The 18765-nt window shown below is 43.5% G+C and overlaps 2 protein-coding genes and 1 long non-coding RNA gene across 5 annotated transcripts in view; 1 reads left to right on the forward strand and 2 right to left on the reverse strand.

Moving 5' to 3' along the window:
* Positions 1 to 404: 404 nt before the first annotated feature.
* Lpcat2b (lysophosphatidylcholine acyltransferase 2b) lies at positions 405 to 3817 on the reverse strand. The gene is given in 2 exon segments (NM_001025631.1): positions 405 to 2167; positions 3436 to 3817. A coding segment is annotated over 1 exon segment (1554 nt). The 5' UTR covers positions 2060 to 2167; positions 3436 to 3817; the 3' UTR covers positions 405 to 505.
* LOC108352691 (uncharacterized) lies at positions 2716 to 16228 on the forward strand. Of its 2 annotated transcripts, XR_015637224.1 has the most exons (5): positions 2716 to 2852; positions 3867 to 4070; positions 5396 to 5468; positions 5552 to 5643; positions 16014 to 16228. It is a non-coding gene; the product is annotated as an uncharacterized LOC108352691 (long non-coding RNA). The 2 variants fall into 2 exon arrangements; XR_015637223.1 differs by lacking the exons at positions 2716 to 2852; positions 3867 to 4070 and having other exon boundaries at positions 5388 to 5468.
* Ephx4 (epoxide hydrolase 4) overlaps positions 5222 to 18765 on the reverse strand; it is a 29688-nt gene continuing 16144 nt past the window's right edge. Inside the window, exons 5-7 of one of the 2 annotated variants that reach the window (XM_087582390.1) lie at positions 15273 to 15376; positions 8312 to 8460; positions 5222 to 5597 (exon numbers count right to left, since the gene is read on the reverse strand). In XM_087582390.1, coding sequence (XP_087438516.1) covers positions 5369 to 5597; positions 8312 to 8460; positions 15273 to 15376 — 482 coding nt within the window. In that variant the 3' untranslated portion in view covers positions 5222 to 5368. 2 annotated transcript variants of the gene reach the window in all.

The raw sequence follows: 18765 nt of genomic DNA on the forward strand, positions 1-18765 counted from the left end.
AAGGAAGGGAAAGGTATCATAATTCCTCAAGCATATTTTAAATATAGTATCTCTGTTGGTCAGTTTCTGTCCACATGACACGAACCAGGTAGGGCCATTTGAGAAGAGAGGACCACAACTGAAGAATTATCTCCATCAGACCAGCCTGTGGACCAGACTGTGGTACCTTTTCTTGAATATTCATTGCCCACTGTGAATGGTGCCTTCCCTGGGCAAGGTCCTGGGTTGTATAAGAAAATATGCTGAGTGAACCGTGGGGAGCAAGCCAGCAAGCAGCACCCCTCCATGGTTCCTCTCTCTGCTTCTGCTTGAGTGCTCCACCTGGCTTTCCTCAAGCCCCTTTCCTCCCCAAGCTGCTTTTTCCAAGACGGTATCCATGCTACTTAGAGTAAAAACCACTGAGCTTTTCCTCAAAGGATAATCTTTATTTAGTTCGTCATTTCCACCTAAAAGTTCTTTCCCTGTTTCCAAGGACTCCTCGAACACCTCGATATTAGGGAAACATTTATACCTCTCCCGGTAATGAGTATATATAGGCCGCCTGGAGGTCTATGTATGAGTGAAATAGCTTGGCGTATGCTGGATGCTTCAGGGCAAACCTCCTAAAAGTCCTGTAGGAAACCTGAGCTGAATCCTTGCCAGCCATCTGCTGGAAGAGTGTGGAGACATCTAGGTCTGGCACTCCGAAAGCTGCCCGGAGCATGGTTGTCAGCTCCTGTTCTGTTATATAACCATCCTCGTCGAGATCAAAAAGCTTAAATGACATTTGCAGAATCTTCTCTGTGTTGGCTGGGTTGCACAGGACGGTTAGACCTATCACATACTCTCGGAAGTCTATGGTGCCGTCCTGATTCCTATCAAAGAGGGAGAAAAGCTGTCTCAGGGGCTCTGAAATGGGGAGTTTTAAGTATCTTGAGAACTCTTCGATCCCAATCTTGCCTCCTTTGGAGGAGACTGCAACCGAAGCGTACTTGTCCAAGTGCGTGTGGATGTTGTCCCAATCTAATTTCAATTTCTGACTGATTTTTGTGAATTCCACCAGGCCAGCTTCCATGGGTAGCCGAAGGGCACCAGCAGAGATCATCAGTTTGCAATCTTCGAAACTGTGATCCGTTACCGGCAGCTTCAAAGCGTTTGCCATGTTGATTCGGACTGTGTTGGCAAAAAGGATGGGGTCTTTCTTTTCGTCTTCATTTGGGATGTAAACAGGCATGAACTCAACTTCCATTCTAGTGAAGGGCTGACTCAGGGTGAGCATACATACCTGGAAGCCCGAGAACCCATGCCACGTCCAGGTCACGGTGTCCAGGGTGTTGGGGTACCTAAGCAGTATGGGTTGCACAGGGACACCTGGGGAGAAGGCTCCTAGTTTAAAAGTGACAAGACAGGAGCGGTTGGTGCACAATCCTTCTGGAAAAATCAGAATCTGTGGCCACTTCATTTTAGATTTCACCCGCGAGAGGATCTCATTCCGGGTAGTCTTTCTAGAATTCGGGTCTTCTCGTCGCACAAGCACAGGCTGAGTTAAAAGGATGCATTGCCCAACCAATGGGATGCGCACGTGCTGGGTATCAGAGACCACTGAAGGGAGCCCCGCCACAATAACGGCGATGGCATCAAAGAAGGTGGAGTGTGGTGCGACGACGAAGATGGGGGCCTCCTCTCTGGTGGCCTTTTTCCCTTTGACCTTAATTAGGAACCCGGCACAAAAGAACGCCAAACGGAGCAAGAATATGAAGACCGGCTTTATCAAATGTTTCCTCCAACTCTTCACGGGTTCGGTAGGTTGAATAGGCAAGTTAATGGTGGAGAGTAGGGCCACTGGCCAGAGGAGGAGGAAGAGGAAGACAATGCAGGACACCCGCACGGGTACCAGCACAGTCCCCAGGAAGATGCTGCAGGCCAACTGCCAAGCACTCAGCTGCGTGTGGTGAGTGAAGGGGTTGGTCACTGCCGGCGGATATAAAGACTTATTCACCTCCTGTGCAGTCCTGCTGTCCCACACCTCCACCTCCGTCATAGTGTCTGCGGTATCTCTGCGTTGGGTTTGATGAGCCATGAAGTCTGCTTCTCAGCGTCTGTCTCTTCCTTTCTCCGCAGCTATTTCATTTGCATGTAATTAGCACACTTACAGCGAATTGTTGGTTAATAGGAAATGATGCTCTACCTTTAAAATTGGGGGGAAAATCCACAGGAGAATTAGAATCTCATCGAGACCAATCATGGTGTGCTGTTGTTTTTGGTCATATATGGTTAGCAAATTTTCACATAGCAATTTATGGTATTATATTACTCATGTGTACTTACTAAGGAGATGCGAATTTGAATGGATTAATATCAATTGCAACTTTCAAACTTAAGTGACAATGCCAGTAAGGTTTGCTGTGGACTGCTGTGAGAGCTAACGAGTGAAGTTTGTCCACTGTCATACAGATTGCTGATTTCATTCTCTTTATGCCAAGAAGTGTAAGGAAGGACACCTTAAGAGTCTGTTTTATGAGCTTTTATGTACATAGAAATTTATGGAGGAATAGATTTTGAGAGAGGAAGAGGTGGGGAAGAGAGGGTTATAGGCTCTTGTTGTGGTTTGCCCGGAAGTTATCTGTATTTTGATGCTAATTCCACTGCCCCAAGGACAGCTGCCTAGTTACATACTCAGGAATCAGGTGACTTCATCAGAACCTTCTCCCCATTGAATTTGTAAAATACAGGTGAGGGGCAGGTACAGGATAGAAGGAGGCCTGTCATTGGAGGAGAAGGAAGGATGGGCAGGAGAGAAGTTTGAAGGAAGAGGAGGAGATGAGAAGAGAAAGGAAAGAGACAGGAGAGGAGAGCGTGAGAAGCCATGGCAGGTGATGTTAAGATTCTGCTCTGTGTATTTACAGGTTGTTATCAATGTTCCTAAGGGATGGATGGTACCGGGCTTTGTATGTTTAAGTGGGCAATTATATCTTATCAATTGGATCTAAGATTATTGTGTTGTGTGTTCTTTTATGTGAGGGTTTGAGTGTAGGAAAGTGTGCGGCTGGGATGTGTTTCTGCCAAGATATCTAGCAGATATCTTGGGGCACCGAGTGCGGACCCAGCAAGGTAAAAGACTATCTTTTTTTTTTTTTTTTAAATATTTTTACAACAACAGGCTCTGACTGGAGAGGAGAAGAAGTTTGTAGGGAAGGGCGGGAGAGAGTAGCTGAGGAGGAGGAGGAGGAATGAGAAGAGAGCACATCTTTGTGTGAGACGCCATAATGAAATCCACCCCTCACAAAATCAATCATTTAAAAAGAAAAAATTAGGGCACATTAATTCTAATAGGGCAGAGTCAACTATGGCAGGTAGTGTTTATATCGTTAAGATTAGTCTACATGAACATGTCAACACTCTAAACTAAAAAAAAAAAAAAAAAACCAAAAATGACTAAAATAAGATCTAATTTACTGTGTCATCATGGTCTCCAGGATGAGTCCCTTCTTATCTGCTGTCCTTGGGAAGTCGCAGAGCCCAGTTATAGTGTGAACTAGGCTGTCTTCAAGATCTGGAAGCACTCGTAATCTGGATCATGCTGCACCAAGGATTCCTGCCGTGTTTACTAATTGGTACTCTGAATCCCTTTCCCCAGAGTGAAAGTGACTGTTTTGGTCCCCAAGTTCACATCTGTTGACTTGTATCAAGTTAGCCGTCCAGGAAGCACTATGGTCACCAAAGCTTGATAAGCAGGGTGTGGTCTCAGTGGAAGGTCACTTCCAGGTGCCGACATTATGAAGGGGGGAATCGGCAGAAGTTACAGGTTAAAACTTGCTCTCACATCCTTAGTTTGGTCCTCTCCTTTTGTTATGGTTTGTAAACAATTGAGCTTGTATTGCATTTAGAGGTTTCTATGGCACAAGAGAATTCTGAGGACACTCCACATTCTTCTGTCACTGTGAGGACTGTCTGCAATGAAGAAGACGTCACTAAGGTGCTATGACTTGCCAGCCAATTGTCTCTTTTGCCAGAAAGGATATCCCAAGACAGTGGGTAGCAGTGACTGGAGCCGCACTGTTACCCTTCTGCGGACTTGTTAATTATACAAGGCACGTTTCTACTCCTTCCTTTCCTTAATGGCGTCCTGTAGATGCTTAAGAAACAGTTCTCACGCCATTGCCACCTTTCTTTTTTATACTCCGTGTGCCAGATAGGGCGTCATATTTACTTGACTGTAACATGGTATTGCAGTAGTCAGTCCCTGACCCTCATCTATGGTCTTAGCTACTTGTGGCCCACCAGGGTTTAAAAATATGAATTGAAAAAAAAATCATGTGTTTTAAGTTGTATGGCATTCTGAGCAGTGTGATTAAAATCTCCCTCTGTTCAGCTTCATGCAATGCAAATCATCTCTGTCCAGGAGGGCAGGGCTGCTATCCACTCAGCCTTCAGATTGACAGTCCTAATGTGCTTCACTTGTTCGAAAGAAAAATCCATGCATTGTTCAGTGTTATTTAATCTCACCCACTAATGGCCCCAAAATGCCAAAGAGAAACCATAAGGGCTGCTTTTAATTAAAAAGGTAGATATTTCCCATGAGGAGTGAAAACAAAGTTTCATGCTAATTTGATCATCACAGCTCTCACTGAGAGAGAGTCACAGCCACAGTACACGGCAAGAACTTAGTTTAAGATGGGGAAAGCGTCTATCATATAGGGTTTGGGTCATCTGCAGTTCTGGATCTGCTAAGGGTCTTGGGACAGCATTTTTCATAAGAAATTGTCTGTATGCCTATAGTGTGGCAGGCCATTGTTGTAGACAGTGTGCATCAGCTTTAAAAAATTAAATCTTGCCCTGTAAAACTTGGATTCTAGTGTTCAAGGGAATTATAGTATTAATGTCTTACTGCACCGAAGGGGTAAAAAGATGTTCTCCTGCTTGGTTGATGTAGCACATGCCAGTTTCAAATAGAGTTTAGGTCGTTCATCATAAATAGAACTTAAGATCCATTTCCATGAAGACTCATCTAGCCCAGTTATTCAGATTATAATCTATAATTGTTTTAACTGTGAAATTAAAATATCCGCCATCGAAGATCCGCCTTTTATACTCTGACCCAGCTCATATCACAACTGTCTGTAAGGGTACCAAGAAGGAAACAGCCAAATATGAGCCATTTTCCCCAGGTACCTTTTGTACAACTGTGCTTTTTAAGGCAGATGTTTTTTGGGGTGAATTCGACGGAAAATAATTACACAGATTTTTTTTTCAGTACCAGGAGTCACTATATTTATTTACAATCAAGCATATTAAAATGGGCATTTTTTTCCTAATAAAACATAAGTTGATGAACGAGTTTTTAAGAGGTTTCAGAGACTCCGTGAAAGACTCCCTGTAGGAGATAAAGTCAGTCTCTCCTTGTCTCTTCCCTCAGGAATGCCCATATCAGCCCGTTCACTATGTCAGGCTGGTCTTGCTGAAGCCAGTGGCTACCTTCTGACAGAATGGTGAGTCTGAAGTAGTTTTTAACATAAATCTTTGTGACCTCGGCCATCTCCACCTCCATAAACGCATCTTCCTCTCCCCACAGAAGCAGCGTCGGTGTTGTCACCATGTGATGCTTGAGAGGCAGGCAGCTATAAAACCAGAACACATTGGCTTGAGAACCGCTGGGAGTAACCGGTAACACTAATCTCTTCCTAAAGGGCTGAAGATTGGTTCTTGGGAGGGTAGAAGAGCCTTACCCTGGGGCAGCATGAATTTGCAGGAAATGTTTAAAAGCCCCCTTGGGAGGTGGTAATGGGGAATTATTGTGAAGCACCGCATTGGGCATTGGGCGCTAAGACTGTTCCAACATGAGGAGTGTGTTAGTGAGGCAAAGGCAGACCACTGCTGCAAGTTCAAGGCTAGCCTGGGCTACACTGAGTTTCAGGACAGCATGGGCCAAAGTTTGAGACCCTATCGGAAAACAAATGAATACCCTCTAAAGAAGGAAAATGATAAAGGAATCTAATAGGTCCAATCTAACAAGACCCAAGTCAGCTCTTCACCGAATACAGCACTTCACAGCCATTTCCAATAAAGAACCAACTTGGATCTCTAGCACCAAGTGAAAAGTAGAGGGGGTAGCCTGCACTACAGTCTGCCGAACCGGGGCAGGAAGGTCTGGTGTAATCGTCAAGCCCCGGCTTCCTGGTAAGAAATCATCTCAATAAGCAAGGTGAATGGCTTCTGGGTGGTGGCACCCTGGGTAGTCCTCAATGCACACACACCTACACACGCACAAACACCTACACACGCACACACACCCACAAAACCAATCGAATTGAGCTTTTACTGAATTTTGTCCAAGACCAACCAAGGCTACACAGGAAAAACACTTCTAAAGAGGAAAACGAAAGAGCAACAACACAACCCAAGCAAAGTCATGAGTTTGCCATTCACGGGCTGTGTAGGGTTCACAGTGCTTCCTCCTGGTGGTGCAAGCTTTCCCAGTGAACAATTACAGTAAAAATGAACAAGCAAAAAAACTTGGGAAAGGGCACAAAGATAGGATTGCTTTTCCTCCTACAGCCACTTAAAACACACTTTTCTGGGGGTGGGGTGAGGGTGGGGGTCTTCGATCCTTGACTTTCTGGTCATGATTTTAATCTCCATAACCTGGGACTGTGAGTTAAGACAAACCCTTTCCCCTTAAATGGCATGCACCAGAATGTTCTATCGTGCAACCAAAAAGAAACCAAGACACTGACTTACTGATTTTTTTGTTCGTTTAGGTAGGATGTTACTGTGGAGCCCAGGCTGGCCTTGAACTTACGACCTTCATACCACAGCCTGTCCAGTGCTTGGCATTGCCATGCCTGGCTGCTGCCGTTGTCTTGGTTATCTTAGCTCATGTCGGTCTCTTTGTCTTTCCCCAACTCTTTTTGAATTGGTAGTTTTTAATTTTATCCCCCATACTGGTTTAAAGGTACTAAAAATATTCCATGCGGGGTTGGGGATTTAGCTCAGTGGTAGAGCGCTTGCCTAGCAAGCACAAGGCCCTGGGTTCGGTCCTCAGCTCCGAAAAAAAAAAAAATTCCACGCTTATTTCCCTGGCACCAAACTCTTCTTGTCCTTCCAGCCCTGAACTTCTGCCTCTCCAGCTCTACCTGTGCTTCACGAGGTCTCACCCCATCTTCCCACACAGCTCCAGCCCCCACCATCTCCCTTTCCAGTTCTCTCTCCTTGGCCTTGTGTTTCTTCCAAAGCCTTTCTGTGTGTTTGTAGCCATGGACTCATGGCTGTGGTTATTTACTTAATGTCTGTTTCCTCTGCCAAGGGTTGTAAGATCAGGATCCTTGTCTTGTTTTGCTCAACACTGTACCTCAGTGCCAGCAGCCCAGGACAGGTCATGTTCTTAAGCATGCTTCCTGAGTGAGTTAATATAGGACCATTACAATATAGTAAAAATTAGTCTACTCAAAAGGAAAGACTAAGAGGCTAGAATTATGGATAAAGCAATGGCCACGTGGGAACTTTTTATTCTCTACTGTTCCACGGTTTAAATTTTCTGTGAAAGAAACTTATTAATGTTGGATCTGGGGCTAGGGAGATGGCTCAGTGCTGTCTACACAACTATGAGGACCCGAGCTCAAGTCTACAGAATTCATGCAAAGGCAAACAAGGAATGTAAACATCTATAATCTCAGCCCTATGGAGAGATAGAAGGCAGAAACAGGAGAGCCCCTGGAAGCTTGCTGGTCAGTTAGCCTGGGGTATGTAGCAGAAAAACAAAAGGGACTTTTCTTCAAACAAAGTGCTAGAAGGTGAAGGCTGACACCAAGTTGTCACTGTGTTGTATGAGCATATCACCATCACACACACACACACACACACACACACATGCACATGTGTGTGCACACAGAGACAGACACATGTACATATACATAGACACACACAGAGACACACACATGCACATACACACAGACACACATGCACACACAGACACACATGCACACAGACACGCACACACAGAGACATCCACAGAGATATAAATGCACATGCATATGCACACACAGATATACACAAACACAAACACATATGCACATACATGCACAGACACAATGCACACATGCATATGCAAAAACACATATAGAAACATGCATACACACAAATGCATATGCCCACACAGAGACACACACATATACACAGGCATATGCATGTGCACACACACATACACAGAATATGATGTGTCTGGGGGGAAAGTGTGTGTGACATTCTAAATAAATGATAAACTTAATTTAAAATAATAAAGTGTTACCTCTTTAGATTGGAGTGTTTTACTTAATATAAAAGAAACTATACTGACCTGAAAATGTTTCGATAATGGTTAATTGGACCACTTAGTGCTCCGGGCTGAGAGAAAACATAAACATAAGCTTCTAGATCTTCTGTTGTCAGCTGACGTCCTTTTCTTCCGATGCCAGTGCTCTGACTGGTAAACAGGTGTTTCAAAGCCTAATTAAGCAAAAGAGGATAATTTAAAACTGTCAGTTACCTGTTAGTAAACTCTTACCTCAAAGGGAGCTGGAGGCTGACATTGTATTTCAATTGGTAGAGTACTTGACTAGCCTGCACGGGTGCTAGTACTGCTTAAACTGAGCAGGGTAGCACATGCCTGTCATCCCAGCACTTCGGAAATAGAGTCAAGAGGATCAGAAGCCAAGATCGTCTTTTCTACATGCCAGTTCAGTCAGGGCCATGCTGGCTTTCTTGAGCCTTGTCTCAAAAAATGGGGGAAATAATATGACTGTTGATGTTGGGGGATATAGTAGCTGATGTGGGGAATATAGTAGCTGATGTGGGGAATATAGTAGCTAATTTGGGGGTACGGTAGCTGATAGGCAATGATAACTTCTAGCTCAAAGGTCTCATTGTTTATAGATGCAATTCACATTTCTGCTTTCCTAACTTTTTTTTCTTCCTTTTCGATCCTGTTATGTATTTCACCCCACTGAAAGCATCTGATCTTGGTGCCCATTTGTATTCTACAAGACCCTGTCAGGTAGCTCTCTGGCCAACTCCTTCCTTCATGTGTCAACTACTATTTGGTGACCAGAAAGATCCGTCTTTCAAAGTTATTCAAACCATAGTAGTAATCGCTTTACTTCACAGCCCAGTTCATACCCCGGTTCCCAGCAGTTTCCTAAGTGAAGTGGGAGTTTGAAGAGATGGCCATTAGTGTCCTTACCACCGCTGCTGGTGTTTTCCAGTCAGTTTTGTCCCTTGGATTTTTTTTCTCCATCTTTATTAAATTGGGTATTTCTTATTTACATTTAAATTGTTATTACTTTTCCCGGTTTCCGGGCCAACATCCCCCTAACTCCTCCACCTCCCCTTCTATATGGGTGTTCCCCTCCTCATCCTCCTCCCATTACCGCCTTCCCCCCAACAATCCTGTTCACTAGGGTTCAGCCTTGGCAGGACCAAGGGCTTCCCCTTCCACTGGTGCCCTTACTAGGCTATTCATTGATACCTATGCAGTTGGAGTCCAGGAATCCCTTAAAATGGCCTCAGGGCTCCGCCCTTGTTTTGTGGAGCCTGCTCTATGCCATTATTTCCCAAGGCACAGACAACCTGTTCAGAGCCATTGTTGTATTTGTTTAAAATGTGAGTCCTAGAGGCTCCTGAGATAGTCTAGTAGTAAAGACACTTGCTGCCAAACCCAAGGACCTGGGTTCAAGTCCCAGGGCTCATGCAGTATAAGAAGAGAACTGCCCAATGGAAATTCTTCTTTCACTTTCACACCACCACACACACAAGTAATAAAAATGGAATGGCTTTTCACATGTCAGTCCTTCTACACAAAAATACACGTGCAAAAATGGTGAAATGGCATAAACATGAGGTGATCATATTGTTTGTAATTGAAAATGACCAGAAGAAACTCAGTGCCCACCAGTTGAGTGCTTGCTGAGTAAATTCTAGTTCAGTCACACTCTGGTGTACGAAGTGCTCTTAATACCACATGTAAAGATAGAGACTATTTCTATATGTTTAACCTGAAGTGATCGTTAGGCTACATTACTGAGTAATAGAAAAAGAACAAAATAGACAGAGCACTAGAGTAGATACTAATGTGTACTGTCCACTGTCCACTGGGTATACGGGTAAATAAAGAATCACTTTATAATAATATACTCAAAAATAAAAATCTCATCTGCTAAATTAAGGTAACCATTATAACAAGCACTTGCTCAGTCTCAAACTATATATTTCGGTGAACTTCTACACAGTTAGAATGGACATTCTGAAGCCCTGGAGCTTCTATTAAGGTTTTAGATGCCCAGTATCAGTTGAATTTTAAGGTACTTTTCCAATTCCAACACATAGACATGGGGGGGGGAGAAGGAAAGGGAGAAAGAGGGGGAGGGGAAGGAGAGGGGAAAGGGGGAGGGGAGGGGAAAGGGGGAGGGGAGTGGGGAGGAGGAGAGGTAACCCAGATCTTGAAAAACAAATGTCTCATGTTCCCTTATTGGCGGCTCCTAGCTCCAGATCATCAGATGTGAGTGTATATCCTGTAGTAGCTATAGAAACAAGGAAAGGAAAACAGGGGCCACTGCCAAGACAGGGGGATTGCTGAGCAACAGAGAAGGGATTGGCAGGGTACCAATTGGGAAATGAGAAAGAAGCTGTTCTTTAGGGGAAGAAGGGAGGTCATCGATACAGAAGAAGGGGGTGGATAAAACAGCAACGAGGATGTTTGGAGAAGATGCCAAAAATACTGTTAACTATTTATCTAAAAACCCCACGATACATATAATCCTATGTGTAAAAACACATATACCTGATTTGAATTGACTGCGCTCCCTCTAAGAGCCAAAGACCAACTCATAAAAAACCCAACGCCAGACACGAGAAGCCCACTTTCGAATTGCTGCCTAAGGTTCTCTAAGTGACCCCCAAATCACTCAGGCTATTGCTCTTGGTTGCCCCAAAGGGTGAAAGGCAAATCTTTAGTGCAGAAGACACCAGGCACTTCAGAAACAGGATTCAGAGATCCCTAGCCTGGAACCTGGCCTGAGTAGCCTTCCCTGAGGACCAGAAGACACCATGCAAGCTTCCAAAGGAGGGAAGCCACCAACAGCCCCACCCAACAATGATACCTATGAACCACATCAAGGGTCATGGTGACAAGTAAGGGTGCAATAATGTCACTCCACCCTGACAGTAACCAACTGCTCTCTAAGTGGACCTAAGACCTGTTCAACAAGAGGGATACCATGACTAGTACTGGAAACGTAGCTAATTCAGTGTTAGCGAAGTCATGGCTGTTAGAGGAGAATCTACAACTTCTACTTTACTAAACCAGCATAACCCCTAATGACAGTCTATAAATATTTGTCCTTATGCTCGCTGATAAGTCTCCATACCTCATCAAGGAAGCTTCTCTTTGCAACAGACAGAGATCACTACAGAAAGCCACAACCAATCAAAATGCAGAATTATGAAGCCCAGTGCCAGTGGACACATCTACAAAATATTTCCACATCCAAGGCTCAGTGAACATTTTGGAAGAGGGGCAGAAAGATTTTTAAGGGCCAGAGGATCAGTGAGTTTACTGTGAGATGTGTCTCCTAGTAATGTCGGAAGCTGCACCCATAAGTCTCACCAACATGACTGCCATAACGTGAGCTGAACCAGGCTGATACCGATGGACACACCACAGCAGACGGAGAAAAACCCACAGGACCTCAACTCTACAAAAGAACTCTAGGCAACAGAGGAAGGGTGGGGACAGGGGAGGTGGCTGTCCCCAAGGAAAAGCACATGAATTGGTTATCCAGTGCCAACAGTCAGCCCTGAAGACATACATACAAAAATATTACATGTACTGAATAAGTTATGTATAGGAATATATATGTATATACATGCATGGTAGTGGAATAGGTTATGTATAGGAATATATATGTATATATACACATGGTAGTGAAAAAGGAGGACAAGGATTTCAAGGAGAGTAGGGAGAGTTATACAGGAAGATTTTTCTATGAGGAGAGGGAAGGGAGAAATATTAAATTATCATTTCAAAAAAAACCTATGGCTTGGTTGAAACTAGAGAAACAATTAACTTTGTTTATTGTTTGTATCCTGTTTATGAGAGCTGTGTCCTTTTCCTGTATTTCACTTTTCCTCACCATCGTGCCCTTACTTGATCTCCTCTTGAAATGCTACATTGCATGCAGGTTTACAACTGTTTACACAGATACATGTATACATTACAGGATATGTTATGTTTTACAAAAAATAGAGATAAACGCCATTAAGTAAAATGGTCTCCTAAGAGACAGGGGAACAGGGTGGACAGAGAGACAGACAGACCAGACAGGTTGCTCTCTGAATATGCTTTGTTTAAGCTCTGGTATGGAATGTTTCTAATGTTCTATGTGATATCAAAGAATTTAATCCTATCTCAAGTTTGGTTTTGGAATACAAGTTAAGATTTCATGATTCATTTATTCTTTTTAAAAACTATACACAGATTTTGTGTGATGGAAACATCTAGAAACCCCATAACAATGATCGCCTTGACATCCGCACTGTGGTCTCTAAATTCCATTTCTCACTAAAATAAATGATAGTTCCTTGAATAAATGAATTATTCCAGAGTGGGACAGGAAGTAACAAATTCCCAAGTAAAACATTAAATATTATCACTTTAAGGTATTACACAACAGCAAAACAGAAGCCAAGCTGCAGGGGCTCCCACTTGGCTGGTATGGAATCACGTGGGCCTCAAAAGCAATAATAACTAGTATTTACTGTCATATCAAATCAGCATTTATACTGTCATTTTGTACTTAAAAACCACCAAACAGAAGATGTACAAAAAAAATCCCAGTTGATCAAAAGCAGAAAGAATGATGGAGTTAGAAAAAATTACCGGGGCTGTGGATTTAGCTCAGTGGTAGAGCGCTTGCCTAGCAAGCGCAAGGCCCTGGGTTCGGTCCCCAGCTCCGAAAAACAGAAAAAGAAAAGAAAAAAAAAAAAGAGCATCGGCTTCTCTTGAGAGAAAAAATTACCATTTTGTAGACTGTGTTGAAATAATAAACCTTGTAGCAACATAAACCTGGCACAGTGTCAGGAAGCCGTAGCTGGGCTAACAGCTCAGGAGCCTAAAGTAACTAAAACAGAGACAGCCAGACACAACCACTTTCACTGAGAGGACACATGAGGAAATGCATAGTATCGCCTTTTGAAAAATCCTTGTCGGGGCTGGGGATTTAGCTCAGTGGTAGAGCACTTACCCTGGGTTCGGTCCCCAGCTCCGAAAAAAAGAACCAAAAAAAAAAAAAAAAAAAGAAAGAAAGAAAAATCCTTGTCAAGTTAAAACCCAATTAAGCCTTACACCAGCATCTGTAACACAGGGAAAGCTGGTACCACATTGAAGCAGCCAGGGAGGGAGTGTGTCCTCCCTCGGGAGAGACAACCTAATTACTTCAACTCTATTTGCTTGTTTGTTTAAGACAGCATGTGGCTGGTCTGGCCTCACTGTGTAGGCCAGGCTAGACTCAAGTTTGTGGCAATCTTTCTGCCTCTGCCTCCTGAGAGCTGGGATTACAGGTGTCTGCCACTGTGCTCTTTTAAAAGAAAAGCAAAGAAACAAGGAATTTGAATCAAATTTTTAAAGTCCTAATAATCCGGTGCATGGTATGACTCCCCTAGTCCTAGCTAGTCAGGAGGATGAGGCAGAAGGGTTTCTTGACTATGGAAATTTAGAACAGCCTGAGAAATTAAACTTAAATTTAAAAAATTAAGTTTAAATTAAGGGCTTTTTCTCCTGCCCTGCTGATGGGCCTGCCCAACATGTTTACACAATAAACTTCCAAGCCAGCCACCTGCTTCTTACCTTCCTGACCTGATTCAAAAACCTAGCAGCTTAAAACAACAGATATGGGGCCAATCAGACATTCTGTTTTTCTTCAAACTGATCTACCTTAAATTAGGCATGGGAAGACCTTTCAGAGACATAAATAACTCCAGCACTCCAGAAGAGATGGGGTTTTGGGCTTCCCAAACTGTGTTTTTCTCTGTATTCCTGTGTTTCCTCATTCCCATTAAATATCTTCAACTGCTAATTTTGTTTGCTCTTGATTGCTGTGTTTAAGATGTCTCTGTTGATGCCTGGTTTGTTAAAAAAAAAAATTTTCCTGCTTTTTAATTCTTTAGCTGAAGGAGAAAATTACTAGATTTAAATTCTAGACAGTAACAATAAGATACAAAGCCAAACAGCCAGGCTTTCAAGCACACACACACACACACACACACACACACACACACACACACACACACTTATACTTACAGATAAGTAAGACCGGCAGAATGTATTTTAAACTAATGGCATCTATAGGCACATGTGTTTGAATGCTTGGTCCCAGTTGGTGGAATTGTTTGGGAAGGATTAGGAGGTGTGGCCTTATTGGAGTAGGTGCCACTGCGTGGTGGACTTTAGAGTTTCAAAAGCTCCCCCCAGCCCCCACCCCACTGCCTGTAACTTATGGATTAGATATGAGCTCTCAGCTATTGCTCCAGCGCCATGCCTGCCTGCCTGCCTGTCTGCCTGCCTGCTACCATACTCCCCACTGTGATGATAATGGACTGAGCCCCTGAAACTGTAAGAGTCCCAATTCAATGCTGCCTTTTATACATTTTTTTTAAAAACAAAATCTCGACTGTTCAATGTTGCTAATAAAGACTTGGGAGTCGTATGCTGGGGTAAAAGCATGCTACCTCAGAGAGGCAGAGAGAGCACCCAGTTGACCTTTCTCTACATCTGACATCCCTAAAAGTGTAAACCACCTTCCTCACGATGGACAAACCCTTCAAACCGAATGTCCCTCCCTTCTACTTCCTGTGTGTCTCTCTATCCATCCTCCTGACTTCCTCTTATTCTCTATGGCTTTTTTTCCCCTATGATCACTCCCTGTCAACTTGGTGCTTGCTCCACCTCTGGACCTATGGTTGACTTTAATCCTGCTTACAATTAACAGGAAGGTCTTGGATTGAAGGCGTGTGCTAGGGCTGAGCCATACCACAAGTAAAAACAGGTTTTTCTGGTTAATAACACAATTGCATGGTTCACAGTATAATCAAATATCCTTCAGCAGTAAGTCGCCTTGGTCATGGTGTCTCCTCACAACAACAGAACAGTAACTGAACCTAATTAAGTCTTACTATTTTATTTCATTCTTTCATTCTTGAAGATGGCCTTTCATTAAAATATCTGTCATAAATGATAATGATAATAATAAAGCGTTTGTTTGGCTTACCTTGAAATCATTGATTGAGAACATAAGTTCTGGGAGCCGTGGAATTTGGAAGAAGTAATAAAAGCTGGATCTGAACAGCTGGGCAGGGTGCCGCAGTATATACTCTGAAATTAAATGTTAGACATCATCCAAGAGCTGTAAATTAGTTACTTTTGAGAGAACTTCTTCTACCCATTTCCCCTTTAGACAATCCCATTAAAGAACCCACAAGCAAGGCTTCCATATGCCCTTTTTCTTTCCTTTTGATCTGTTATTTCCAGTGTCTAGAAAATGTATAGCGTTTCAAGTGAAAAGCAAGTTCTCCTCTGCAAAGATCTCACTCCTTGGGGAGCTGGAAGCCTGGATCACCTCAATATCCCAGACCTGACAATCACCTTAGGAATTTATGGTGATGTAGTATCCTGTTGATTAAAAGGGTTTGCTTATAGACAGATTCAAATTCAAGTCCTGATCATGGACCCTCAGACGGAGCTGGATGTTTCCTATGTATTCATTCATGTATCTAGAAAACTATTCATTCGTTGACAGTCTTTGAATCCACTGTGAGCAGTGGGGGTTAGCAACGAACAAACGAAAGGCTCTCAAGAGATGATCTTCTACCTTGTCTCAGAGGTCACTCCAATGTCAATGATACAGCTCAGTGGCATGAGGGCCCCTGAACAGTAGGACTTTGGCTGGGTAAACAGAAGCCTCAAGGCTGGTGTTTGCTTATGAGAAACCTCCCTTGTTCTCTTCCCAAAGGTCAAGTACCATGAGCAAGGACATCTCGTTCCTGGTCAATCCAAACAGCCAGTATCATCTCAAAGACCCCACCACCACCCTGCTGACCGTCATATACAGCCAGCTTCCTTTTCTGTCAATTTTCTTCTCTTGCTCACTCCCATCCCCCACCCCAGAGATAGCCGTGGCAGTCTCCCAATAGATTACTGATCCCCAATAAAACCTTTCTTTCTACCCATGGAGTGGCCCGGCTTGGTGGTTTCATTGCGCACTTGTGTGTAAGTGGTAGGTACTTAGTCTAATGCACGAGGCTCTGGGTTCAATCTCCAGCAGCACACATCATATGGAACACAGAACAAGGCAATCTTACTGAGAGTGACAGTGGGGACGGAGATGGCCAGAGAAGCCTTCTGAATGTGGCACCTGACAGGAGGGCTTAGTTTTAAATGGTGAGAGGGAGCCCAATATGCAAAAACCAAGCAAGGGCATCCAGGAACTGCCGAAGAAGTGTTGGGGTTGAGATAGACAAGCAGCAGGGAGAAAGCCAGTGTTCAGGGCACCATGAGGTGAGGCAGGAGGAGGAGCCTGCCTGTGTAGGTGTGGGATGGTAAGTATTTTAACTACTTGGCAAGACACTGCAGACAAAGCAGGAGAACTCTGATCACACACATGGCCCGACTGGTACTGTGCTCTCTTCTGCTTGCTGTGGACACTTGGGTTTTACTTTTCTTTTTTTTTTAATATTTTATTCATTTATTATACATGAGTACACTGTAGCTGCCCTCAGACACACCAGAAGAGGGCATCAGACATCATCACAGATGGCCGTGAGCCACCATGTGGTTGCCGGGACCTGAACCCAGGACCTCTGGAAGAGCAGTCGGCGCCCCCAACCACTGAGCCATCCCTCTAGCCCGGGGTTTTACTTTTCATTGGAGGTTTTCCATTTGTCTGGAAGTTTTAGGAATACCGACCATTGCTACGCTAGACGTTTTGTGAATTCATCGTTGAAGCTTTTTTCACTGTTGAATTAAGAGAAATCAATTCAACCAAAGGGAAACACGAATCCAGGCAAAACATCTGAAAATGCTTGGTAGGGTTATAAGAAACATCAAATAGGAGTCTTCCCCATTAAGTACTAAAATATTGTGTTTAGATCAAGTAACCTGCATTTCTGTCCACACCTACAGCCTACACAAATGTTTTACTTGCTCACCCCCAAGTTAAACTTTTATTTTCGCAAAGGTCTACTGGATATTCCAGGAATTTGATGGCCCCGATAGGGATCCTGTTTTCCTTGGAGCAGTGATCTCTATCCCCTTCCTTCATATCTTGTGTGTCAATTCTTTTCAAATTAGCCAATTAAGACTCTGAGATCAGAGCCCAGCCGATGGGGAAAAGATACAGGCGACACCTGAGTTAGAATAAGAACCTAGTGGACGGGCTTCCTGCCTTGGTTTGTTTGCTCTTCCAAGCACACCCTCTTGACCAACTATAATTTTGCCAAAGCCAAACATAAACATTGTTGATAGGGTATTAATCACTACTAAACACTTGAGAGTTCAAAACTTCAAAGGAAACTTCCTGAGTGTCCTTGTGGATTCCCAAGATCCTTTGTGGTATCCAAGCGATGATCGGTCTGTTTTATAACAAAACTAAGGCATTATTTGCTTGTTTTAGCCACGTTGAAATCTACACTGATGGTGCAAAAGCAATAATATAGAAACACTTCTGTTTGAACACGGGTCAACACAGAGACCCTAGCAACACTAACAGCCACTTAGTCTTCACCATTGCACAGTCGTGGTAAAAATCAGCCAATCGATCCAATTAAAAGCCAGTTTCACTTACTGATGAAATAACAAAACCTTAATTTTATTAATTCCTGCCTTGGAGCATATCGTTTTTATCGACCACATGACCAGAAGTAGAGGACATAATAATCCTGCTACTCGCCTGAATATAAGGGTGATCTCGAGAGAAGCACTTGTCACCAGGTGGCTCACACCTTCAATCCCAGCACTGGGGAGGCAGAGGCAGGGGGATCTCTGTGAATTTGAGAATGGCTTGGTCTACAGAGTGAGTCTAGCCAGTTTGTTCTACATAATGAGCTCCAGGCCAACCAAGGCTACACAGTGGGGCCCTGTCTCAAAACAAGAAGTAAAGAAACTTGCGCAAAAGTACAGCTGAATCAATGAGAGGACACTTTGTTTTTATGAACATCACTTTTACTGAAAAGATGTATGAACTATCCCTAGCCGGCATGGATCACTATGTAGTCCTATAACTATATAAACCAGGCTAGCCTCAAGTTCACAGAACTCGTCCTGCTTCTGCCTCCTAAATGCTGATGTCAGGGGTGTCAGCCACAGTCCCAACCAATAATCTGAAAATGATTGCAATGAGCAACTTAAAAGAAAACAACCCTCGCTCTCTGTTCTCTTCTCTTCCCTGCTCTTCCTCTCTTCCCTGTCCTTTCTCTCTACCTCCACCTCTTCCCTCCACGTGCTCATGGCCGGCCTTTCCTCTCCTCTCCTCTTCTTCTCTCATTAAACCTCTCCACGTGGAACCAAAAAAAAAAAAAAAAAAAAAAGAAAACAACCCTCGATGACTGTCATCCTTGATACAATTCAGACTTTCAACTGAAAATAAGAGTTTTTGAAACATCTTAACCTGCTGCTGGGAGCTAGAGAAAGTTTCAATGTTGAAGACTTTTCTGTTGCATTAGTTAATGTGATTTTAAAAATGTGTCAGGTGTTGAAAGTCTGCATGA

Source organism: Rattus norvegicus, chromosome 14, assembly GCF_021556685.1.
Source record: "Rattus norvegicus strain SHRSP/BbbUtx chromosome 14, alternate assembly SHRSP_T2T, whole genome shotgun sequence".
NCBI classification, from domain to species: Eukaryota; Metazoa; Chordata; class Mammalia; order Rodentia; family Muridae; genus Rattus; species Rattus norvegicus.